Source organism: Carassius gibelio, chromosome B1 (assembly GCF_023724105.1).
Source record: "Carassius gibelio isolate Cgi1373 ecotype wild population from Czech Republic chromosome B1, carGib1.2-hapl.c, whole genome shotgun sequence".
NCBI classification, from domain to species: Eukaryota; Metazoa; Chordata; class Actinopteri; order Cypriniformes; family Cyprinidae; genus Carassius; species Carassius gibelio.
This window is the reverse complement of record NC_068396.1, coordinates 24,491,777-24,517,457: the sequence shown is the minus strand read 5'-3', so window position 1 is coordinate 24,517,457 and position 25,681 is coordinate 24,491,777. Positions and strand designations below refer to the sequence as shown.

At 36.9% G+C, this 25,681-nt stretch overlaps 3 protein-coding genes and 1 pseudogene across 7 annotated transcripts; 1 reads left to right on the top strand and 3 right to left on the bottom strand.

Moving 5' to 3' along the window:
* Positions 1-1,085: 1,085 nt before the first annotated feature.
* LOC127948780 (GTPase IMAP family member 7-like) lies at positions 1,086-5,773 on the bottom strand (annotated as a pseudogene).
* A 2,305-nt stretch (positions 5,774-8,078) lies between these two features.
* Positions 8,079-10,254, bottom strand: LOC127948779 (GTPase IMAP family member 7). Its single transcript, XM_052545478.1, has 4 exons — positions 10,122-10,254; positions 9,454-9,572; positions 9,329-9,365; positions 8,079-9,157 (listed from the first exon to the last, which is right to left on the bottom strand). Exons 1-4 carry the CDS (start codon positions 10,138-10,140, stop codon positions 8,331-8,333), a joined length of 1,002 nt encoding a protein of 333 aa, XP_052401438.1. The 5' UTR covers positions 10,141-10,254; the 3' UTR covers positions 8,079-8,330.
* Positions 10,255-12,081: 1,827 nt separating this feature from the next.
* LOC127948778 (E3 ubiquitin-protein ligase ZFP91-like) lies at positions 12,082-22,023 on the top strand. 5 transcript variants are annotated; one of them, XM_052545473.1, is made up of 12 exons: positions 12,082-12,829; positions 13,111-13,145; positions 14,332-14,433; positions 14,563-14,599; positions 15,033-15,143; positions 15,692-15,769; positions 15,852-16,004; positions 16,129-16,176; positions 16,744-16,822; positions 16,903-17,017; positions 18,623-18,722; positions 20,855-22,023. In XM_052545473.1, the coding sequence occupies exons 1-12, from the start codon at positions 12,435-12,437 to the stop codon at positions 21,801-21,803; spliced, it is 2,202 nt and encodes a 733-aa protein (XP_052401433.1). In that variant the 5' UTR covers positions 12,082-12,434; the 3' UTR covers positions 21,804-22,023. The 5 variants fall into 5 exon arrangements, with proteins under 5 accessions (XP_052401433.1, XP_052401432.1, XP_052401434.1 ...); XM_052545472.1 differs by having other exon boundaries at positions 12,083-12,829; positions 16,126-16,176; XM_052545477.1 differs by lacking the exon at positions 13,111-13,145 and having other exon boundaries at positions 12,637-12,829; positions 16,126-16,176.
* A 515-nt stretch (positions 22,024-22,538) lies between these two features.
* On the bottom strand, positions 22,539-25,424 carry LOC127948781 (uncharacterized). The gene is made up of 2 exons (XM_052545479.1): positions 25,213-25,424; positions 22,539-23,933 (listed from the first exon to the last, which is right to left on the bottom strand). The coding sequence occupies exons 1-2, from the start codon at positions 25,284-25,286 to the stop codon at positions 23,309-23,311; spliced, it is 699 nt and encodes a 232-aa protein (XP_052401439.1). The 5' UTR covers positions 25,287-25,424; the 3' UTR covers positions 22,539-23,308.
* Positions 25,425-25,681: the final 257 nt, after the last annotated feature.

Below are 25,681 nucleotides of genomic sequence, written 5' to 3'. Positions count from 1 at the left end.
CTTTATATGAATTTTTTATCCATTCTTTTTTCTGTCTCTGTGGTCTAATTCAACTCTGCAGTTAGTGGCTAATAACAACAGAAAAAAAGACTTTTTCCCTTTTAGAAAATATAATGTCAACTTAAAAAAAAAAGTATTGAGTTTTTATAATTGATATAAAATGCAAGTTAAAACCTACCCTTGATGTGGAGCTCATTAGAGTCTGGATGCCTGTTCGTGCAGTCTATATTTTTCCTCTTCCTTATAATGGAGAGATTCATTTACATGTAGATTTCCCACCCCTTTTTATTTTTAACTCTATCAGGCAAACTAGCATGTATAAACCCTAACCTATAGACTATTTCAAAAAGAAAAGAAATGTATACCTGTATGATATATTTTTTGTAGCCATATTGGACCAGCGGTTTGGAAAATGGATGATTTAAGCTGCAAATGCCATCTTCTGGGACGACACAGAAATTAATTCTGCCTGATTTGTTTAAGTAGAACAGTAAATAAGATTTTTAGTTGTTACATTAACAATGAAAAACCATACAAACTTTCATGTTTTCACCAGCTTATCTGTCTTCAGCACGGGTCTGAACTGTTTCCTCAGTTCAGTGACTTGTTGGAGGAACTGGAGCACTGAGTTAGTTGACAGAACCAGCTTCACAGGATCATATACAGCAGTACTTTTCCAAAACTGAGTGAGCAACTTGTAGATCTGTGCTGCTTGAGCCACAAACAGTTTCAGATGGTTCAGTCTAATTTGGTTAACTGATTCAACTAATTGACCAAAAATAACCAGTTCAAAAAATGAATAAATGAACCGGACATCCCTCTGGACCATTCCTAAGGCTATTCATTAAAGGTAGTTTGTAGTTTCTTGAACAGCCCAATCTTCACTTCAAAATGCCTCAATATATCAGAGTTTTGTGTTCCCTGATATGCTTTTTTTATTCTTAAATACAGACATCCACTGACTTTATGAATCACCAAGGACCACGGTTTTTACTAAAACTCTTCATTACTGTTATACTCAAGAAAAAAAGTCATCTACATCTGGGCTGGCCTAAGGATGGATAAATTAACAGCATTGTTCTAGATTTTGTTCTTTATTGTTGAACATAACATGTGGTATTGTCCACTACAAGTTTTATGAAACTAAGCTGTTTTGTCCTGCAGTTGATCTCCACGATGACTGACCAGTGCCATGGTGTATATGGAGGATTCCTCACCAAAAATAGTTTGGACTCGTGGTATTGATATGCAAAAATCGACTTTGGCATGTGTATATGCCACGCAATGGGTAGGATTAGGGTTGTGGGGTTGAAGCGAAACATACAGTATGTATGTGAAAACTGCATATCGTATTCACGTCAACAAATTTCTTATCATATGCACACAAAAACTGTTTATTATATGCACAGCAAAGTACAAAATGTGTATCAATACCACAAGTTTTTGTTTTTATTTGGCATACTCTTGATACGCATTTTCATGAGACCGGCTGCACTGTATTTTTTATATTGTCCAGTCATAGAGAAAAGTTGAATTTTTTCCCATCCCTCCAACTAAAAGAATCAAGAACTCCACTTGGATGTTTCACCGAGCATTAAAATGAACTATATTACACACTTTCAAAGAGAGAGAGAGAGAAAAGGTACAAAACCAGTCAATGGGGTGGTACAGTAGCTACCTTTAAAAATGGTACACTTTTGTACTTTCTTTACCTCTAAATGGTTCAAATTAACACCTTAAAGGTCCATATTAATACATAAAGTTATTAAAACATATTAGTACCTAAATATTACATATTAGTGCCCACTGAAAGGGCAGCGCCCCAGTGACAGCTTTTTTAAAAGTACAATGTATTTTAAATTCTAATCTCTCGTTAAATGTATAAATTAAAAAATTAAGTCATAGATCAACATGATAAGTTCTAAAGAATGATGATAAGTTCTAAGAATGTTAGAGAAAAGTACATAATCTACACATGTACATTTTCATATACTGTATAATACAGCAGTTGTAGACAGAAATTATATAGTACCTTTAAGTCAAAAGCTAACTATACCTTGGTTTAAACAAAGGCAAAAATTGTGACTTGTTTATATTGAATTTTCAAGTCTGGATCATTCTGAGCTTGGTATCTTGCCAGCTGGTCATTTATTATTGTTTAACTTTTTTAATGCTTTTTCATAGGCCTCATCTTCAAGTTGAGTCCTCAGAGCTTCAATCTCTCTCTGTCTCTGCTCCTCATTCTCCTTCAGGAGACGTTGTTTCTCTTTCTCAATCGCTCTCTCAGCCCTTTTAAGCATCTCACTGGTGTAGTATTGACCACCATTCCCAGTGACCATTTTATCAATCTGGTCGAGCAACTGATTGACCTGTTCAGGGTTTTTTTCTTTATTATTGAACACATGGTATCGTCCACTGCAAGTTTTAATGAAACTCAGCAGTTTGGGGCTGTTACGCACAAACGTGTGAATGTTTTTGCCCTCCAGTCGATCTCCATGAGTGAACAATGTCATGATGTAATTGGAGGATTCCTCACCAAAAACGGCTTGAATGATTCTTACAGCTTCTGCTTCTTCATCAGTGAATCTGCCGAGCTGAATCACAACTAAGAAGACGTGTGGACCAGGAGCAGAAAGAGGGATACAGAGTTTAATTCTGTTGACCACCTCATCTTCACTTAGGCTGGTGTCAAACAGACCTGGAGAGTCAATGACGGATACATTTCTGCTGTTTATAATTGCATTAAATTTTTCACATTGTCCAGTCACAGAGGAAGATGATATCTCTGATTTAAAAACCTTCTGTCCCAGGATAGTGTTGCCTGTTGTGCTTTTTCCGTTGCCTGTTTTTCCAACCAAAAGAATCCGGAGCGGCTCGCCTGGAAGATGCACCAAACATTAACGAGAACTCTTGTTTATATATATATATATATATATATTAGGGCTGCATGATTAAGATAAAAATCATAATTGTCGATGATATATATCATTTTAAGGAAAAAATAAGTTGACTTTAAATTTCATGGCATCAACACATCTCAAAAAAGTTGGGACAAGGCCGTGTTTACCACTGTGTGGCATCCCCTCCTCTTTTTATAACAGTCTGCAAATGTCTGGGGACTGAGGAGAGAAGTTGCTCAAGTTTAGGAATAGGAACGTTGTCCCATTCTTGTCTAATACAGGCTTCTAGCTGCTCAACTGTCTTAGTCTTCCTTGTTGCATCTTTATGATGCACCAAATGTTTTCTATGGGTGAATGATGAACTGCAGGCACGGTGGATGGTGTTCACCGGCAGTTTTCGCTGGAAGTATTCCTGAGCCCATGTTGTGATCTAGAGTAGCATTCCTGTATGTGATGCAGTGATGTCTAAGGGCCAGAAGATCACTGGCATCCAGTATGGTTTTCCGGTCTTGACCCTTACGCACAGAGATTGTTCCAGATGCTCTGAATCTTTGGATGATATTATGCACTGTAGATGATGATGACTTCAAACTCTTTGCAATTTTTCTCTGGAAACTCCTTTCTGATATTGCTCTACTATTTTTCACCGCAGCATTGGGGGAATTGGTGATCCTCTGCCCATCTTGACTTCTGAGAGACACTGCCACTCTGAGAGGCTCTTTTTATACCCAACCATGTTGCCAATTGACCTAATAAGTTGCAAATTGGTCCTCCAGCTGTACCTTATATGTACATTTAACTTTTCCGGCCTCTTATTGCTACCTGTCCCAACTTGTTTGGGATGTGTAGCTATCATGAAATCCAAAATGAGCCAATATTTATCATGACATTTCAAAATGTCTCACTTCCAACAGTTGATATGTTATCTATATTCTATTGTGAATAAAATATAAGTTTATTTGATTTGTAAATTATTGCATTCCTTTTTTACTCACAATTTGTACAGTGTCCCAATATATACACAATATATATATATATATTAGGGGTGTAACGATGCGCGTATTCGTATTGAACCATTCGGTACGAGGCTTTCGGTTCGGTACGCGGTACGCATTATGTATACCGAACAGTTCGTTGGACTAATTAATTATATATAAAAAAAAAAAAGAGAGAAATATAATGATATGCGTTCAACAAGGTAGCCCAATAACCCAAACAACGTAACAGGCAACGCCCCTGACACTCCCGAAGAAGAAAAAAACACCAACTTATATGTTTATGTTAGGCTACTCAGTCAGGCGCTCGCTCACTCAGCACGCGCTGAAGGCTTGTTTCTCTTCCTTTCCAAAGTGCTCGTGCAGAAGTGCTCATGAGGCGTCTGTCTTTGCTAAGCAACAATGAAGTGCTCTCTCCATGAGACGCGGAAATTTCAGCAAAGGATAAATGGATTTGCAGCTCTAAAAATCGCTTGCAGTAGCTCTGCTACTAAATTTATTTCAAAATTGCAATCCATATACAACTATGATCAGCTGTTCCTTCATCTTAGCTGAGCTTTCAATGTTGTTAGGGGAAAGGATGAAGCTGATTGGTTAGTTCTTGTCACATGACGTGTTTTTACATTTTGCTGTATCTAAAATGTACAGAACCGAACCGAACCGTGACATCAGTGTATCGTATCGAACTGAACCGTGAATTTTGTGAAACGTAACACCCCTAATATATATATATATTCATATCAAACTACACTCCAAACATTATAATAGTGGAAAAAAGTGAAATTTGTTAATTTATGAAAAATTTACAACTGAAATAAAAACGCAGCATAATGCAACCTGAGTTTGAGAAGTGACGAGGTGAGGATAAGAACTGCAGATAATTGTCAAATGCAGATGTGCAAAGCTTGTCACATCATACCCAAAAAGACTGTAAAAGTGCTTCAACAAAGTATGAACACTTATGCAGTGTTTTTATTCCAGTTTTTCCTTTTTAATACAGTTGCAAAGATGTCACAAATATGTTTTTTATTTTATTTATGGGGGGGGGGGGGGGTATATACAGATTGATAATAAAACAATATCTTACCTGTATCATCCAAATCCTGTTTTTGTTGTTTAAAGATGCTATTTTTGTTGCTTGAGATGACACTTGTCCACTTATACAGTACATGTCAAAAAGATAATCAGCGTAGAATGAAAACAGGAGAAAGTATGAGTGCATATTCTAAGTGTATGTAAGCATACCTGAAGTCCTATTGAAACAGCTGCAACAATTACACAAAGCAACAATAATATTGCAGAGAAAGTTGGAGAGTTCCAAGACTTTGAGGTCATTGTTGATGGTCTTAGAGAAATGTCATACACAGCTGTAAAAGCATGTAAAATAGATCACTAGATCATTAAATACACTTTTCATGCTAGTTTGCTAATCCTAATATATATTGTATGAATTTTACACCAACCAGCTACCAGGTACCGCCTCTCGATTACACAAAACACTGGACCTTTATTAAATAACGACTTTAATCCGCAGGCTTTCAGTTCAGATATATGTTAGTATAAACGATTCTTACTAATGGAGATAAAAACATAATTTACGACTCAATTTTAAATGAAGAGCACATAGTGCAGATAGTTGTGCGAGTAGACGTGACTGAGCTAGGTTTCGTTTTACTTTCCTATTCAGGAGAACGACCAGCCTTGCTTCACAGGAAGGGTTTTCTGTGTAGACCATCTACAGGACACAAGACGCAACTGCATGATGAGATTTATCAATCGGTAAAGCAGCACGTCGCCTGTTTAGACATTTCTTAATCATAAACAGGAGATAAAGCTGAACTTTTCCACATGAATATGTTTTACACAAAAATTTGTTAAAAGTAATTAATATTTTAAAAAAAAATATTGAAAATGTCTGAAATGTTGAAATTCATATGAAATGTAGAGTCACAACCCTTCTGTAAAATAGAACAAGATAAACATCACTACAAATAGGGCACCATTACAAACATTACAAGCGTTCAACCATTAACCATTAAAACCATTAAAATTTCCTGTTAGGTTTTTTGGGACATATTCCTTTAGGATTTAGTAGTTTTAACAAGCCATCAATAAAAGGCAACACATTAGAATAGAGAACCACATGTACCACAGTTTCCATTAAAGCCATTCTATTAATGACCAATCAACAACACTTAACATTGTGGTACAACCGGAGAATAAAATAAATAAAAAAACTTAAGGTTGACTTCCTTTTCAGTCTGTTATACACGCTGAAATGTTCTTTGGGACAGGTTCTCCTCGTCAGCATCAACTCTGCATCCATTGTTGCACTGTAAAATGGACTCATGCTCCTTTTGATTGACATTCCAACAGATGTTAGACCAAGTTGCATGCACATCCACTGAACAGAGAATAAAAAACGTTAGTCTCATTATTTATAAACAATATACTGCGGATGTATTTGTATCTGTTCCCGACTATGTGACAGAGTAAGTTTTGTGGTGGCTGGTCAATATAGGGCCCTAGAGCAACGCCCAAGAGCCACACATGCTTTTAAGAATTCAATACATAGTTTATTTTTATGTTATGTCCCAGAAAAAAAAGTACACAAATGTAATGGCATGTACCAACTCTCAAGCACAGATTGATTATTGATAACTGATGGAACAAAATAGATATTGACAACCTATTCTGCTCCACAAAGTAAGGTATTTGTAAAGTGAAGTACAAATATGTCCAAAATCTCTCTCTCAGTTACACTGACTTGACACAAAATTACTTCACATTGTTGGTTTGCTCCTTCATAGTGCATTTTAAAACATTAACCTAAGCAGTAGCAAACAAGTGAACAATTTTGGACACAGCAATTGCCAATGATTTAAAACATATGCAAATTATGGGTGTGTATGTAAGGCTATTGATTTGTATTTTCAAAATACAGAACGACACATGGTGAAACTCTCATACAACATTTTCTTTGCAATTTATTTCCGGTTTCTATGCAAAGAATGCATGTGATGGCAGAGTGCCACAGACACTGAAGAGTGCATGAGAGCATGATATAGGCAAATAACTCAATGAAAGGGCAGATATTTTACATTTACAACAAGCAAAAAACAGTAAACTTGTTATTCTTGCACTGCTGTCTGTTCATCCAGAATACTGAGTAATCCATTTGCACACTGAAATATTTTCTATGCACTTTATTGTCCTTTGCACTAGTGTAACTGATGTTCATAGTTTCTGCCTATGGTGTACATACACTTTTACATAATCCATCTGTATAGTATGTTCATAGTACAAGTATCTTTATATCATGCTGATAGTATTTAAAATCTGTAAATTATGTCCATAATACTTCCTTATCTGTATATTTATTGTACATATTGTAGACCTTGTATATTCTGTAGTTACTGCTTATTGCACTTCTGGTTAGATGCTAACTGCATTTCGTTGCCTTCTACATTACATGTGCAATTACAATAAAGTTGAATCTAATCTAATATAATATAATGTAATCCAGTTAGTTAAAAAATTACTCCATGCGAAAGCAAAAGTAGCAGTTCATATTCATTGCAGTTTTCTTTTGCATTGTCAGGAGCTTCTCTACCAAGTGTAGTCCTCAGACCTTGTTTTCTTCTGTCTCTGCTCCTCTTTCTATTTCAGGAAGTGCAATTTCCACCTCAGTCGCTTACTTGAGGTTAATCATCATTTTGGTGTACTGTTGCCCACCATTCTCAATGACTATTTTACCAATCTTTTCAAACAACTGAATCACTTGTTCAGGATTTTGTTCTTGATTGTTAAATACATGGAATCTTCCACCACAAGTTTTTATGAAACTGAGCAGCTTGGGGCTGTTACACACAAATGTGTGAATGTTTTGTCCTCCGGATGATATCGATGAGTGAACCGTGCCATTGTGTTTGTGGAGGATTCCTCACCCAAAAATATTTTTTTTTAATTCTGACTGCATGTTCATCTGTATATCTGCCCAATTGAATTACAACTAAGAAGACACGTGGATCAGCAGCAGAAAGAGGAACACAGCATTAAATCCTGTCAATGACTTCTATTTCTTGCTTTTTCATGATTTATTGCAAAACTTTATAAAGCAAAACAAGTGCATGAGGTCACAATGCATATATATATATATATAATAGGATCTCACACACACAAACAAATCTCAAGTACAATTTATATAGATCACAAAAATGAAAGCAGTCCTTCATTTATATAGAGCATGCAATACAGAGACACATTTCTCAGACATTTTTCTTGCACCTTCATATACCCACTTTCAAATTATTAAACAGTCAGATTCCATATTCCCCAGAATAATGTAAACACGCTTTGTTTCTATTTATTAATAAGTCTTTGTAAAGTAAATATTTAAAAAAACTTTTTCTAGCCACAGTTTTTGTGCACCAGATCACCAGAAGAATTTGCTTAATGATTTAATCAAAGAACTGACCAAGTGGATCAAGTATGGAAGCCCAGTCTCTGCTTGGATTCTTGCCTCCTCTTCATATTTATTGTTTAACTTTTTTAATGCTTTGTCATAGGCCTCATCTTCAAGTTGAGCCCTCAGAGCTTCTATCTCTCTCTGTCTCTGCTCCTCATTCTCCTTCAGGAGACGTTGTTTCTCTTTCTCAATCGCTCTCTCTACCCTTTCAAGCATCTCACTGGTGTAGTATTGACCACCATTCCCAGTGACCATTTTATCAATCTGGTCGAGCAACTGATTGACCTGTTCAGGGTTTTGTGCTTTATTATTGAACACATGGTATCGTCCACTGCATGTTTTGATGAAACTGAGCAGTTTTGGGTTTTCCCGCACAAATGTGTGAATGTTTTTGCCCTCCAGTCGATCTCCATGAGTGAACAATGTCATGATGTAATTGGAGGATTCCTCACCAAAAACAGCTTGAATGATTCTTACAGCTTTTGCTTCTTCATCAGTGAATCTGCCGAGCTGAATCACAACTAAGAAGACGTGTGGACCAGGAGCAGAGAGAGGGATACAGAGTTTAATTCTGTTGACCACTTCATCTACAGTTAGGCTGGTGTCAAACAGACCTGGAGAGTCAATGACAGATAACTTTCTGCCATTTATTATTGCATGAAACTTTTCACACTGTCCAGTCACAGAGGAAGATGATATCTCTGATTTGAAAAACTTCTGTCGCAGGATAGTGTTGCCTGTTGCACTTTTCCCCACCCCTGTTTTTCCAACCAATAGAATCCGGAGTGGATCGCCTAGAAGATGCACCGAACATTAACCAATAATTATATAATTTTTTAAAACTCTTGGTAATATAATTAAGTTTACAAACATCTATTTAAAAGAACAATGAAATATACCTTTATTAATCTATTGTAATACCATTTATCATGTATATATAAAAAGATAACAAATATATAACCTGCCTACATCATCCAAATCTTGTTTTTGTTGCTTGGAGATCTAGAAATGATTTATATAATGTTACAAATGTTATCACATTTGGCAGCTTTTACTGTTAATAAATGACAAAATACAAACTTAAGCATACCTGAATCCCTATTGCAATAGCAGGGACAATTATACAAAGTATCAGTAGTTCTGGGGAGACAAATGCATCCCAAAACTTTGAGGTCGTTGTTGATGGTTCAGGAGAAGTGTCCTGCACAGCTAAAAAGAAAGTCATGGTGTATATATAAAATATATATATATATATACATATATGTGTGTGTGTGTGTGTGTGTTTGTGTAAACATTTATTTATGTATTTATTCATTTATTTATTTAATATTTTGATTGATGCAGTGAAGAAGAAAACAGGAAATCTCTTTTTACGGAAGCAAGCAAAGTTTTAGCAAACAAAAACAACACTTAACAATTTCCCCAGTTATTTGTTCTCCAGCAGTTATTACTATAATATTTCATTATAGTATTTTTCAATTTAATAAATATTCCATATGGCCTTTGAGCCCCTAAACAATGCAATTTCAGGTCATAGTTTTAGGCTAAGTACACATTACAGTTTTTATGATTTCATCTTATATCACACCAACTATGTTTGGTACTGCTGTAAATCAAGCTTCAACTGTCTATAAACGATTGTTGTCTCGTTAAAATCACTAAAAAGACTGTAAATTGTTTTTTATGAAATAGCTACAATCATCAGATTGCTTTTCAATGCAAAAAGTTGGTACAAACCATTTTAAAGTTACAGCTCACCTTTAAATGAAGGGCACATCGTGCATGTACAGATGTTAACTGGGTCCGTTTTTGTTTCCAACAAAAGTTTCGTTTACTCAAAAACTTGCTAAAATTGTTCTTGCGTCACAGGAAGGGTTGTCGGGTATAGACTACCATCTACAGGAGACAAGGCGCCGCTGCATCATAATAAGACAGTCAATGATATTTATCCAAACAAAAAGTTTTACACAAAAACAAATTAATGGTAGTTTTTTTATGTTGTAACAATAATAATAATAATAATAATAATAATAATATTATTAATATTGTTTAATTCTATTATAAAATAATAATAATACAGGTCCTTCTAAAAAAATTAGCATATTGTGATAAAAGTTCATTATTTTCCATAATGTAATGATAAAAATTAAACCAACTGAAATATTTCAGGTCTTTTATTGTTTTAATACTGATGATTTTGCCATACAGCTCATGAAAACCCAAAATTCCTATCTCAAAAAATTAGCATATTTCATCCGACCAATAAAAGAAAAGTGTTTTTAATACAAAAAAAGTCAACCTTCAAATAATTATGTTCAGTTATGCACTCAATACTTGGTCGGGAATCCTTTTGCAGAAATGACTGCTTCAATGTGGCGTGGCATGGAGGCAATCAGCCTGTGGCACTGCTGAGGTGTTATGGAGGCCCAGGATGCTTCAATAGTGGCCTTAAGCTCATCCAGAGTGTTGGGTCTTGCGTCTCTCAACTTTCTCTTCACAATATCCCACAGATTCTCTATGGGGTTCAGGTCAGGAGAGTTGGCAGGCCAATTGAGCACAGTAATACCATGGTCAGTAAACCATTTACCAGTGGTTTTGGCACTGTGAGCAGGTGCCAGGTCGTGCTGAAAAACGAAATCTTCATCTTCATAAAGCTTTTCAGCAGATGGAAGCATGAAGTGCTCCAAAATCTCCTGATAGCTAGCTGCATTGACCCTGCCCTTGATAAAACACAGTGGACCAACACCAGCAGCTGACATGGCACCCCAGACCATCACTGACTGTGGGTACTTGACACTGGACTTCAGGCATTTTGGCATTTCCTTCTCCCCAGTCTTCCTCCAGACTCTGGCACCTTGATTTTCGAATGACATGCAAAATTGGCTTTCATCCGAAAAAAGTACTTTGGACCACTGAGCAACAGTCCAGTGCTGCTTCTCTGTAGCCCATTTCCTGCACACGCCTGTGCACGGTGGTTCTGGATGTTTCTACTCCAGACTCAGTCCACTGCTTCCGCAGGTCTCCCAAGGTCTGGAATCGGTCCTTCTCCACAATCTTCCTCAGGGTGCTATTAATTGTATAATTCAGTGAGATCGTTGTTTGCACAATATGTCTGACAACCGCCAGTGCTCCACACAGAGATCTGATCTGATCATCATCAGTCTGTCTGGAATGACATGAAGAAACAATCTGAGACAGACTAAATCCAGAAGAACTGTGCCAATGTCTCCAAGATGCTTCAAGAAACCTACCTGAGAAGCTACCTGAAAATATCTAGGGCAAAAGCTGCTTTAAACACAGCAAATGTTGATTTCATTTAGTTCAAAGTTCAAAGTCAATATATAAAAAATATGAAAAAGCAGAAAACAATAAATGATTAATCTAAAATCAATGATTATCAAAAATAAATAAAGGCATGGTAATAGTTTCCGAGTTTTATTGTGATTTGCCATCATGTAATAAAAAGCTAAATACTGTTAATAAATAGAATTGACGTTGACACTTTTTGAGCATTCAGTTACTATATTATATATATGATACAGCGATAAGATACTCTTTGCAAATGTACTGTGAGAGTCTCCTACTAAGCCATATTCTTCGATTTCACTTTCATGTGGATCGACGCTGGTTATTAGTTGTTTCGCAAAGCAGCTTTTATATGTCAGTGGAAGCAGGCGCATATACAGCCGCAGCGCTGTGCGTCGCTGCTGAGCTCGTCTGCGGCTTCATCTCCACTTAAAGGAGACGCAACAAAGAGCGACAGCCGTGGGCCCTGCTAACAGCGTGCCTTACTATAGCTTTAAGAACTTAAAATATGGTCTGGGTGGTTTAAATTAATTTTGCACAGTTATTATAGAGAGAGACAGACTTAGTTGTTTTGTTTATGCCACTTTCATTTTTGAATCTTGCAATGCAAGAGCGTCCATTGCAATATGTTTGACAATCGGATCAGGGGCGTTAGCAACCCAACATTTTTCATATTTTATGCCTCCTGGTTTTCTGCAAGCTATGTTTCATTTCGTTGAGCATTTTTGAGGCGTCCTGAAGTACGAGAAAACAACTTTAGAGGTGATGGAGCCGCAGCTCTCAAACAACAAAGAGGAGATGGAGAAAGAGGCGGCCCTGGAGAAATCCGCGGGGCAGAGTACCGCATCTACACCGTGCAGAGCATTCAGAGGACGGGGCGACGGGTGTCTGAAGACCGAAGGGACTTGCCCACCCGAGACAAACGGAGCTGCGCCGAGCGTGGCGGGGTCCGGGCGCGTTTTAAGGGACAGGTCAACGAGAGCGATTCCCGTTTGGAGGCAGAGCGATATCGGGGAGGATCGGGGTGAAGTGACACGCGACGCTGCGGCGAATCGCCGGAGGAAAGCGAAATGCCCGCGGCGCAGGAAGAGCGCAGCAGCCGCGCAGGGTTCATCGAATGCGGCCAGAGAGTTCAGCGGCGACTGCGACCTTCCGGACGAGTACGTGCGCCTTTTAGCCTCTAAAATAACATGTTTAAGAGCCCAATAAGAAGACCTCGCTTGTTCAGGTCCAGATAACATGGCATGGCATTTTGTGCTAGTTTCACACATTTAGACGTGATGCTGACAGACTGCAGCGTTTACATTTAACTTACTCTAGTAAAGCTGATGTGTTTCTGAGAGTAGTGGGGCAAAATAAAAGACGCACTCTTTGACACTGGAAGGATGATTTGAAAGATGAGATGATAAATAAATCAGCCTGTTTCTCCGTCTTATGACAGGTTTGAAGAAAACAAGGATGCGCTGGTTAATAGAGGTACTTTAAATGGCATTTATTTTGTTAATGATTATCTGAAGGAGGTTATACATGGCCAGCAGTTTTATTAGTTTTCAATCATTTTTATAAAAAAAAACCCTGAATATTCCAAAAATGACTGTATTCATTAGTTACTAGTGCATATTTTAATATTTACATTTGAATTATGAATAACATTTATTAAACTGATTTGTTATTGTTAACAAAGAACGTTTTTTGCCATTCAATTCTGTGAAGTTTTGTGACTCAAGTATACCAAGTATAGTATAGAAGTCAAGTATTCACTTTCGACTACTTTGTTTTAAAGTTTGGCTAGCAACTATTATGTTGTAGTAGTCTATTTCTTTGTAACTAGTAACGTTCCCCCAATAGTAAAAATCTATTTTAGCTTTACAGGTAGTTTATTTATTTGATATACTAGTACCTTTATAATCATAAACAATGAGTACCCCGCCAGAATAGCTTCTCTATAGTTAAAATTAAACATCTTATTACTAGTTATAATTGGGACTTAATCTACTAGTAGTAATAGTAAGTAGGTACTAGTGTGTATTTAATTAGCACTTGTAAAACTGGAATCTATACCAGCAACCATTGCAATACAAAGTATATAGAACTGGGAAATAGGTAGATGCATAGTTATCTGAATATCTGGTAAATACAATAGGGCTCACTTTAACATTATTTAACATTCATCTATCTCAATTAAAATAAATTTAAATAGTTACTAATACTGTAAATTATTACAATTAAAGATTTTATTTGTTAATATTATTTAATGGGCCTGAGCTAATATGAATGAATAATGAACAGTTGTACTTTTGTTAAGTAATGTTAACAAAGTAGAAAATGAGTTAAGGAACTTTATTGTAAAGTATCATTGAATATTTAAGTCACATATTGCCGTAGAATTCTTTGGCAAAAATCTCAATATGTAACCAGTAAGAGCTATTTATTGTTGGGATATTGACTATTAGCAAAGAAATCCATACTAGTAAGTAATGAATATGTACTGGTGACAAGCTGAATAGATGTACTCACCTTTGGAATAAGTACAAGTATCTGACATACTATTAATTAAAAGTACAAATCCTATAAAGAGATACTAGGTACTTTAAGGAATAAAACAACAGTTTGCCTCAGGTTGTGATCTGATTCTGCTTCATGTGACTGTGTTCTCTTCCAGCGGCCCGCGGCAGACGGGTGCAGGTGCGCTCAGGGGCCCGCACCTGCCGGGGCTCGCCTGGGACTGTGTTTAAAATTGAGCCAGAAATGGACATTGACTATGGTACGCTGCTGAGCTTTTAATGTAGTAGACTGAGCAGGTCCACTACTAATGCTTGATCGAATACAGACAAAACATATATATATATATATATATATTAATAACTATAATGGTTGCACATTTTGCTTGCAGAGGAGGCCAATAAAGCAGTCGAAAAAACAGGAACAAGGTGATTGCACATTTATAATGAGAACACATGAACACTGTTCATGAAAGACCCCATGAAATCAAAGTTGGAGTTTTGTGGTTTAATATGCATTGAATATGCATAGCGTTTCTGTTCCATGAAAGAAAATGGGCCAAGACTATCTTGCATTACTTTATGAGTTTAAATTTCTGTCATCCATTTAGCAAAAGCCGGAAGTGCATCTTCATTTACGCTGTGACGTCAACTTAAGGCTGTTGGCTTTGTTATTTTGGCTTTGTTATTGGCTTTAAGACTATTGGGTTAGTTAAAAAAAAAAAGACATAAGACCAGTTTCATCACTGGACAAAAACGGTGTTCGTCAAGCCATTTCGTGGGGTCTTTGAAGACAATGATGGCTGCTAGTGTTTTGGAGTTGGTCTAACAAGCCCTATGTTTGTTAACTGCCATATTTTAGTGTGGAGAAAAAGGAAGAGGAGAGCTTGGATGATGAAGATGTTATAGAAGTGGAAGAGTGTCCATTTGTGGATGATCCAAAAGATGAAAACTACCTTCCCTTTTCTCATAGGTAATGTTGTACCTTGTGTACATATACTGATCGCAGTCGTTTGGAATTGACATTAATATGGCTTGAGCATTGTTAAAACCTCTCGGAAGCAGGTACTGTTTCAGTTGATAAATGACATGTTATAGCATGATTGAAGTAATAATTAGTTAATGATAAAATGAAAGTTATTAATTATTCAGACTTACAGTATCACAGAAAAACCTGTCAGCATCAGGGAATTATAAAATTGTGATTTCAGATTTTTTTCGTCATGGTCATCGAAAACACATTTCTGTTTGTGAGAAAACTGTCAGTTCTTTGTTGATTATGTATGCCTTTTGTTAAGCTTTGAAGAAAATTTCTGTAATTATTGATCAGTTATCTAATCTAACCCTGTAAAGTTATTGCATTGGTGCATTGCACACATGTATGTTTTCTTTAAGAAAATGTAAATAGAGTGATTACAAAAAATTAAAAGGTTTATAAACACTGCTTTATTATTTAAATCATGTATTAGATCATCTACGCTGATGATGGCTTGTTGCCAATTTTCTTTTTTTGCTAAACAGTGAGGAAGAGGAGACCGTCAGCAGTGATGAAGATGCCCCTTTTAGAGATGACACGGATGACCAGAGCTACGATCCTAAGTATGAGAAGTGTGTTGTTCTGTGGGTCTTCTGAATTTCTGGTCTCCAACGCCTTCTATATTTCTGTTGTGTTTCTGTGCAGGGAAATTCCTAAGTTGAGGCGCAGACCCCCTACTAGACTGACGGAGAAGGACAAAGCTTCAATGCAAGAGACCGAGATTAAAACTGAGGGAGGGGAGAGCACAGATGTGCAGACCGCTGCTGAAGTTGAGGAAGGTGCCGAGGCACCCAGGAAGTGAGTCACTGATGTTGTTTTGTATGTTTGTGATGGAAACACAACTTGACACCCCTGCAACACTCACTTAGTGAATGATAAACAAATATTAACCATCAGACTTTCTTGTTTTTTGTCTTAGAAGAGGGCGAAGAAGGAAAGATGATAAAAGCCCTCGTCTTCCTAAAAGAAGGTAACAGAGCATCTCACATTCAACATTGAAAACAGTCCAAAAACATAAATAGAACTCTATGCATTTCCCTTTTTAATTAAATACAAAATTTCATAAAAATAAAATTTTGTATTCTAAATAAAAAGGGAAGTTTTGTAAACACCAGCCAGCAGATACTACTACAAAAAAAATAAATAAAATAAAATAATGTTTTATATATATATATATATATATATATATATATATATATATATATATATATATATATATATATATATGTATATATTATTTTATTTTTTTGTAGTAGTATCTGCTGGCTGGTGTTTACAAAACTTTCGAAAATAAAGTCTGACATTTTGGGATCATTTAAAAAAAACTAAATGAAATTTTTAATAGTTCATGGAAAATTCATTTAAATTTCTATAGTTTGAATTACTTTTTATAAATATTTTCAGTTCTAACGTGTGTTTTTTTTTAAGATATTGCTCTCTTTACAGATGTGCTGAAATTATTTTTTTGTAATAAGTTTAATAATTATAAATTTTAATGTAATCATTTTAAATGGTGATCATCTGTTCTTGCACTCAGGAAAAAGCCGCCGGTGCAGTATGTGCGTTGTGAAATGGAAGGATGTGGTACAGTGCTGGCCCATCCGCGTTACTTACAGGTACAAATGTAAACTAGTATTCCCCTTCACTGACAGACAGTTTAGACCTGAAGCCTTTCTGTTTTCTTTCTCTCCTGCAGCATCACATTAAATACCAACACCTGATGAAGAAGAAGTACGTCTGCCCTCATCCCTCATGCGGACGACTCTTCCGGCTGCAGAAACAGCTACTGCGGCATGCCAAGCACCACACCGGTAAGATAAACCCATCCAGTGTTAAGCTTGAAATGGTTATCCTGAGCCGTGTTTCCACTGGCGAGCTTAAACCGGGCATGCTAGTGCGTGCCAGGGCCAGTCGCGTTTCCACTGTCACTTCCGGGGCTTGATCGTGCCTCGCTGGGGCTTCCTCGGGGCCAACTGCCAGGTTTTTTCGGCCTGACGAAATCCTTGGGCCAAAGAGGGCCAGCTGGGGCTAGAGGAGGGGTTATGAACAAAGGCGGAGTTTCTCAGCGTCTGAAGAGTGTCAGCGTGGATCATTTCAAAAAGATAACAGCTTTAACACCAGTATTAAAGACTTTTTAAAATCAGTTGAGCTCAAAACTTACTCTTAGTCAGCAGCAAGTGTTTGAAATAACTTGATCCGATGTGGATTATAATCACTAAACAAGGCAGAAATATTTATAAGCGATGTAAAAGACTATGCACGCTAAACATTAACGTTACCATAGTAAACATGGTAAATGCAACCACTTGGAGAATTCAGACATCAGCTTCTTATTCTCTATCACAATTGTATATTTATTAAGTAACATTTTATCTGTCGTCTCGTTTCGTGAGTTTAGTTCCACGTTGCATATCATCAAAATATAATAATGATTTTTGTTCGGGAGCTTTTATAAAAATAGAGAGTCTGCGCTGAGGATCATAACAGAAAGATAACGGCTATAACACCACCATTAAACACTTTTTTAAATAAGTTGAGCTCAAAACTCTCTTTCAGTCAGCAGCGAGTGTTTGAAATAACTTGATCCAATGTGGATTATAATTCCCATACAAGGCAGAAATATTTATAAGCGATGTTAAAGACTATGCACGCTGGGCATTAACATTAAACATGGTAAATATGACCACTTGAAGAAATCAGACCTCAGCTTCTTATTTTCTATCACAATCGTGTATTTATTTAGTAACTTATATTATCTGTCACAAGCCTCGTCTCGAGAGTTTAGCTCCACGTAGCCTATCATAAAAATATAATAATGTTTTTGTTCGGGAGCCTTTATAAAAATAAAGATATATTATCATTCATTCTAAATGTGAAGGCCACTGTGACTACAAATAAACAGACTCGACTGAATAAGCAGGTTATTTTCATAAGCGTTAAAAATAAATAAATAAAATAGAAAGTGTTTTTATGTGTGATTTAATTTTGAGTCTTGATAAATTTAATAAATATGATCAATGAATCACTTATTCTATAGTTAAAACATCGATGCTTTTGAATTTGAATATAACAAAGCATGCAAACAAACGTCCGCTTTTATCATGTTCATCATGTGATCGCGCATGTTCCAGTGACTTACTTCTTAGTTTTCTGATAACTTCTCTTTGTTGGTGAAATAATGAGGTTGCATGACGTTGTTCTGATTGGCGTGTAAAGGGCGTGTTTTAGTGTCGCGCAGCGGAGCTTCAGGCTCCACGGTGGAAACCCTGCACTACCCTGGCCTCGGTGCTACTGGCCCGAGGCTATAAGCCCCGCCCGGCCCGCTTTAAGCCCTGGCTCGCACTGACTCGACAGTGGAAATGCGGCTATGGAGTGCCTTTGGTTGGGTGGCTTTTTAAAAGTACAGTCTGTTTCAGATCAGAGAGACTATATCTGTGAGTTCTGTGCTCGCGCCTTCAAGAGCTCTCACAACTTGGCTGTGCATCGAATGATACACACCGGAGAGAAACCACTGCAGTAAGTCGAATCTCTGCTGCTTACACACTACTGCATACTTTTACTTCCAGCTGAGAAGACAAAGTACAGGCACTTGATCATTTTTGTAAAACAAACACTAGACAGGAAATCAGGTTTTGTATCTTCTGAAGGGTTTCATTTTGTGACAATGACCAGCTGACTGTTAATTTTCCTGCTAATTACATGACATAAAAATATATATATTAAAGGTTAAATTCACCCAAAAATGAAAATTCTGTCATTACTCACTCACCCTCATATTGTTCCAAACCTGTAAGACTTTCATTCATCTTCAGATCACAAATGAAGATATTTTTGATCAAATCTGAGAGCTCTCTGACCCTCAGTAGACAGCAATGCAATGGCAATGGTCTCAGGTCCAGAAATGTAGCAAGGACATTGGTAAACTATTACTATTAAATAGTATAACACTAAACAGTATTACTATGGTAATGTTTAATACATTTTTTTATAAAATTATTTTACAAGTATATTGTTAGATAATTACAGTGTTTTTGGTCAAATAGTCCAGCCTTACAAAAAAGCAAAGCAAACCTGAAGCTCTTTTTAAAAAATTGCATTTAAACACAATCACAATTTTTTTTTTATCTTAAAATCCCAGTTAGCTTTTATCCCTAAATCATGAATCCCTAGAATGCGTGCTTAATTTTTTAGAACAATTGATATTTTGATCATATTTTTTCCCAAGAACATTTTATAAACTCCAAATAATATCAGTCTTAATAACTGCTATTGATTTTGTATAAAACCAAGAATTACACCACCAGGAACCCAATGCCACTTAAAGAGTTAGTTCACCTGAGAATTAAAATTTGTCCATCTTGTGCTCGCCCTCGAAGAATCCTAGGTGTATGTCACTTTCTTCTTTCAGAATAATCCAATCTTGAGTTATATTAAATATTGTCCTTGCTCTTCCAAGCCTTTCAATGGGGCAAGAGGGGGTTTGTTGTCAACAGTTCAGAAGACTTGAAATAAAGTGTGCACATCTTTAATAAAACGTCCCTCCCACAGCTCCGTGGGGTGAATAAAGGCCTCCTGTAGTGAATCTATGCATTTTTGTAAGATAAATATACAGACTTCATTTTTCCCACTTCTGCTGACTGTGGGGAGCCGGAAGACATGCAGGTGGATGCTGTAGTTTGTCAGCACTGCGTGGTTCGTGACAAACGTGGAGAGAGTATTGTAAAGAAAAATTTCAGAGGATTTTGAAATTAGCAAAGGATAACCAGTCTCCTCTTGGCTTAAGTAAGGAAACTTTGTTTCCCAGAGGTGCACGTCTTCTGCATCCCACAGTAAACTGTGTATTAAGTTTGAAATCTGGATATGTATCTTACAAAAAATGCATGGATTTGCTACAAGGCGTCTTTATTCACCCCCCGGAGCCGTGTGAGGGATGTTTTATTACAGATGCACACACTTTATTTCACGTCTTCTGAACTATTGACAACAAACAGCCGTTTACCCGCATTGAAAGACTTGGAAGAGCAAGGAAAAATTTTAATATAACTTTGATTGGATTATTCTGAAAGAAGAAAGTCACATACACCTAGGATGCTACGAGGGTGAGTAGAAGATGGATGAATTCTCATTCTCGAGTGAACTAACCCTTTAATAAAGATAATAAGCTGAAGTCTCATGATATACATAGAAGCTGATTTTTATGTTTCTTGCACAACAGATCTTGTGTGTTCTTCACTTCCAGCCCTCAGTAACAAATATATATAATTTAAAAATGATTAAATACAAGACTAAGTAATTAAGAAAATGTGGAGCAAACATGGTGCAAAATATAACAGACTGCTCAGGCTGCCAAATCCAGCTCGTTCTGATGTAGAGAAGGAAGGATGTTGAAGGTGAAACATGAACCATGGAAGATGACGGTGATTTGTCACGCCCTATTGTGAAATATATTAATATTGTATGTAATGGCTTTAACTTTTGGTTGCTTTGTTTAAATGTCATTACCAGGGAGACTGTTTTATGTTGCATTTTCAATACTTAAAAATTTGACATTGTAGAATAGTCCAATAAAATGCAAGATCCCCCCGTAGTCATTTCGCGGATCTATAAAAAAATGTATTACAGTAAATCTCATCTCATTTCCTCTGTAGGTGTGAAATCTGTGGTTTCACTTGCCGTCAGAAGGCCTCTCTTAACTGGCACATGAAGAAGCACGATGCAGATGCCACGTACCAGTTCTCCTGCAGCATCTGCGGCAAGAAGTTTGAAAAGAAGGACAGTGTGGTGGCTCACAAAGCCAAGAGCCACCCCGAGGTGCTCATTGCCGAGGCCCTGGCCTCCAATCCCGGAGCCCTCATCACCACTCCTACCGGAGTCACCTCGCTCCTGGAGACCTCCACAGGCTCCATGCAGACAGAGCAGGTGGTCCCTGAGGCCCAGAGGAGCTCTGCGATACCAGCAGGTCAGGGGGGTCCAGTGATGGTTGTGGATCAGGATCACCCAGTACACACAATGCAGGTACCGGTGACCCTGGCCTTGTCCTCGACTGAAGAGGAGAACAGTTCTCCTTCACAGCAGACCTCTGCTCACTCTCTGCAGATGCCACTACAGTTTGTCTCGACGCAGCAACACCAAATCCAGCAGCTACCCATTCAGCCCTCCATGACCAGCATCACCCAGCAGGCTCCTTTGGTCCAGCAGCTGCCCGTTCAGTCCTACAGCCCTCAATCCCAGATTGTCCACATGGCCTTCAGAGCGCTTCCTCAGCAGCAGCTCCCACTGGTGTCTGTCGCACAGCAGCTGCCTCTTCAAACCACCCAGCCACATCAAAACCAGACCCTCTCTAGGCCCCCGAGCCTCAACCCAGAGGGGTCCGCTGACTCCCTAAGCGTTTGTGGATTCAGGGGCGATCCTGCCTCCTCATCATCTACTTCACCCCAGTCTTCCACTACTCCTTCTGAGACGAGACAGGTGGTCTGGGAGGGAGACGGGACTAATGAGAACGGAAGTGGGGGTGGGGTTTGGGGGGTGGGCGGAGAGGGGGAGGAGCCAAACATGACGGACAGTTCAGACGGCCAAGTACAGCGTGTTCTGCTGTAGTGAAGGAAGGATGTTGAAGGTGTAACATGGAAGATTGTGAGATGACTGTTAGTTGTCGCGCTCCTAAATGCCCTGAAGTTAAATATATAGAGTAATAAATAGATTGTATGTAATCGCATTAACTTTTGGTAGCTTTGTAGAAATGTCTGTACCAGGGAGACTGTGTTTTGAGTTATCATTGTTCATTTTGTTTATAAACCGTTATAGTCCCCTCCAACAACCACGTCTGTTTTGTGTGTGTGTGTGTGTGTGTGTGTGTGTGTGTGCGCGCGTCATTTTGTAGCTGTAGAGGCTTCCACAGATCTTAATTCTCATTAGTCTGTGAGTAAAGCCATTGTGCGTAAGCAAACTTGTGCCATCATGTGGCTCAAATAGGTGCTGTAGAATTAGGGATGCACCCATATTACAGATAAGATGATCATTTTCATGTTATGGTCAATATTAAAATTCCATCCTATTTTGTCTAAAAAATTGTAAAATAAAACACTAAAAACAAATCAGCTGTTTTAAATGTTTCAAGTGAATTTATTCATCACTATTACATATCTTATTAACTAGTGTTAAAAAAATTGGTACAGTATTAAAAAATAATCTTAATAGCAGTTAATGCTAATATTGTTAAATAATGGTCCAATTAAAGCTTTTAAATAAATTTCTAAGATGGCAAGCAGAATTTGCAGCAGCCATCTATCTTCTATGTGACATTATCCTTAAGAAATAGTTCTAATATACTGATTTAGTGCTGAAAGAAACATTTATTGTTATAAATGTTGAAAACACTTTTGCTGTGTAAGCCAGGATACATGTTTTAAAATAACAGCATTTACTTGAAAAATACTTTTGTTACATTATTTATAAAAGTATTTCTGTCACTGCATGCATTTAATGCAACTTCGCTTAATAAATGTACTTTTCTTTCAAACAAATCTAACTGCCTGCAAACTTTTGAACTTGTGTATATGAAATTTAAACTTATAGCTACCAGTTTTATGAAAACAAGTCTCTAATATCAGCAGAAACACAAAACAACACAAATATATAGTGCAACCCTAGGTGAAATTTAACATAATAGCAAAAAAGGGACTATTCAATTTGAAAATACATTGACCATATATATATATATATATATATATATATATATATATAGTCATCAAATACACAATGTGTATACTTACATTTATTGTTTCAAAACCTTTAATGTAGGATTAAACGTGGGGCTTTTGGAAGCAAAATAAGACCCAGATAAATGCCATTTTAATAATGACATCTATTCCTTACATTTGTTAGAAACATTTTCACAAGTCTCTCTCAGCTAATACTGAACACATCACCTCTGTCTACAAAACAATTATCTCTGGAGAAAATCTGTAACACATTTGACATACTATCACAATCTCATCAGTAGCATATAAATGCAATAAATATAATACATCACCCTGGATGTTTTTCACATAAAAGTAAGTTGTAACCCAAACTATGTCATACAGACAAAAAGTTTTGAATTGTTATGGTTGTGAGAGTCTGGCATACTGCTTGAGCGCACGTTTTGGTGGAATGAGAGAATCATTCACCCCCACTCTTCTCTTCTTTTGCTGTTCATTGTCTTTCTCTGCGTCTTCCTTACGAGGAGCCAGCAGACCATCATCGTGTGGTGGAACTGTAACATTGTCTTTTGGTCCAGTGTCTGAGGTGACCACGCGGTTACTCTGCAGATCGCTGTCATGTGCGAACTTGCAGTGGCTTCCAAAGCGGCAGCGGCCATCCTTCCTGTAGGCCACACAAATGCGCTTACCATCAATCTGGGTGGGGCGCGCTTGTAAAGTAAGAGGAACGTGTTTCTGTAGGACATTCAGTCGCTCCTCTGCCAGCTCTTTGAATGGATTAGCAAACACACTGCTGCCTGTAAGCGCTCCACCCGAGCTGGACCCTCCCAGAGGTGGAGGAGGGAGCTTGTGAGTGTGAGGACGGACGGAGAGGAGCGGCTCGGGAAAGGAGCGATCAGCTGCGTGCGGCTCCTCTTGATCCTCATTCTCTGGACCAGATTCAGACTCACTGGAAGGCGAGTCCGACTCCAACAGGAAATTACGGCTTTTTGTCTTCTCTACAGTGCATTCTGTCTTTTTGAAGCACCTAAGCAGAAATAATTAAAGAAGTTTATCTAAAAAATGATACTTGATCATTCTGAGCTCATATCATGTAATCGTTTATTCATGACAGTGAATGGTGATCACTGCTGTCAAACTTTTTTCTAACTTTTATTATATTTTTTCTTAGTTTACACACACACACACACACACACACACACACAAAGCACCCTTACCCCCCCCCCCCCCCCCCTTGTGAAAAGAAGCAACGTTTCTCATACCTTACTTTTTTAAAGTGAAATAATACACTTTAAAACATGTACTTAAGTGCAAACTGAATGTAATGTTTTAAGCACTTAATTGCAATAAAATAAAAATATATTGTAGTTTAAATCTATATTAAATTAGGAGTGCATGCATGTATATATTTCAGACAAATACAGTATGTTGCTTATAGATTAAATATATAATATTATTTATATGAATATAGACATGTAAATACATGTACGGTTTTCAAAATATATATGTTTTGTATTTACATAACAAATATACACAGACAGAACACACATACATTATGCAAACAAAAACTTGGATGCAATTAATCATGATTAATTGTTCGACAGCACTACCTTGTAATGTAATTTCATAATTCTATTCCTCTTTGAAATACAGTTAAAGTGTAATACTTAATATACTTACAAGCATTTATGAAAATAAATAATTGACGCATATATATACTAAAATATGCTTTAATTATTTATATTGAAATCTGTATATCATGTATTTAAATATATTTTTTTTTACATGTAAGAAGCTGTCGTGAAAGCATACTCCAAGTGGCTTTTTAATATTATTTTTACATTATATGCAAGTTAAACAATATACTTTTAAATCACAAAATGAGTTGCTGTAGAACAATTAGTTATTTACCACATAATGAGAGTGAACGGTGACCATCGCTCTCAAACAAGAGTTGAATTGACAGTATTAAATTACAGGACTTTATTTCCTTACGAAAAGTTTTCATTTGGCTTCAGAAGACTTGGAATAAAGTCCACAAGTCGTGTGGACTACTTTTATGGTGCTTTTTGTCCTTTGTGGAGCTTGACAGCCCCAGTCCCCGTTCACTCTTACTCAGTTCTAATGATAGATAGATAGATAGATAGATAGATAGATAGATAGATAGATAGATAGATAGATAGATAGATAGATAGATAGATAGATAGATAGATAGATAGATAGATAGATAGATAGATAGATAGATAGATAGATCAACTGATATTATAAATAATGTAACGTTATTTGTTTAATTATGAATTACTTACTCATTCGCCTTGTCTTCTCCTTTCTCTTCATCCTCTGACTCGGATGAAAGCCCGTATCCCACAAGCGAATTCATGTCGATTATATACAAGTTATTGAGATTTGTGATCCAAATTCTTTAAAAAAAAACTTATCAGTATGACTGGATATTGATATTCCACTGTCATTGAATTATTTATTTATCCGGAAGTCGGGTTTTCTTCTTGGTCCCCAAACAGATTTTCGTGGAAATAAACAGTAAATGCATGTGCCACCGCGAGGCGCGGAATGGTAATGCGACAATTAGATAAATTTAACCAATAAAAATAATAATAATAACATTGAAATATTAGATCAAACACTTAATCATAAAACGCTAAAATAATACTGAAAATTTGAAATGTTAATTTGGCAACTAAATGAAATAAACATATTACATATTACTTTATTTTAATTTTAGAATATGTTTTATTTTTTGTGCTTTTGTCATAT

What these genes read in the sequence shown, in the direction of transcription:
- LOC127948779 (XM_052545478.1), bottom strand. An exon ending in CTATTGCAATAGGGATTCAG is followed by an intron (nt 9,366 to 9,453) that starts GTATGCTTAAGT and finishes AATCATTTCTAG; the next exon opens with ATCTCCAAGCAACAAAAACA. An exon ending in ACAAGATTTGGATGATGTAG is followed by an intron (nt 9,158 to 9,328) that starts GCAGGTTATATA and finishes TGCATCTTCTAG; the next exon opens with GCGATCCACTCCGGATTCTA.
- LOC127948778 (XM_052545472.1), top strand. Translation starts at nt 12,435, where the DNA reads ATGGAGCCGCAGCTCTCAAACAACAAAGAGGAGATGGAGAAAGAGGCG. An exon ending in GGATGCGCTGGTTAATAGAG is followed by an intron (nt 13,146 to 14,331) that starts GTACTTTAAATG and finishes GTTCTCTTCCAG; the next exon opens with CGGCCCGCGGCAGACGGGTG. An exon ending in GTCGAAAAAACAGGAACAAG is followed by an intron (nt 14,600 to 15,032) that starts GTGATTGCACAT and finishes GCCATATTTTAG; the next exon opens with TGTGGAGAAAAAGGAAGAGG.
- LOC127948781 (XM_052545479.1), bottom strand. Translation starts at nt 25,286, where the DNA reads ATGAATTCGCTTGTGGGATACGGGCTTTCATCCGAGTCAGAGGATGAA. An exon ending in GGAGAAGACAAGGCGAATGA is followed by an intron (nt 23,934 to 25,212) that starts GTAAGTAATTCA and finishes ATTTCTGCTTAG; the next exon opens with GTGCTTCAAAAAGACAGAAT.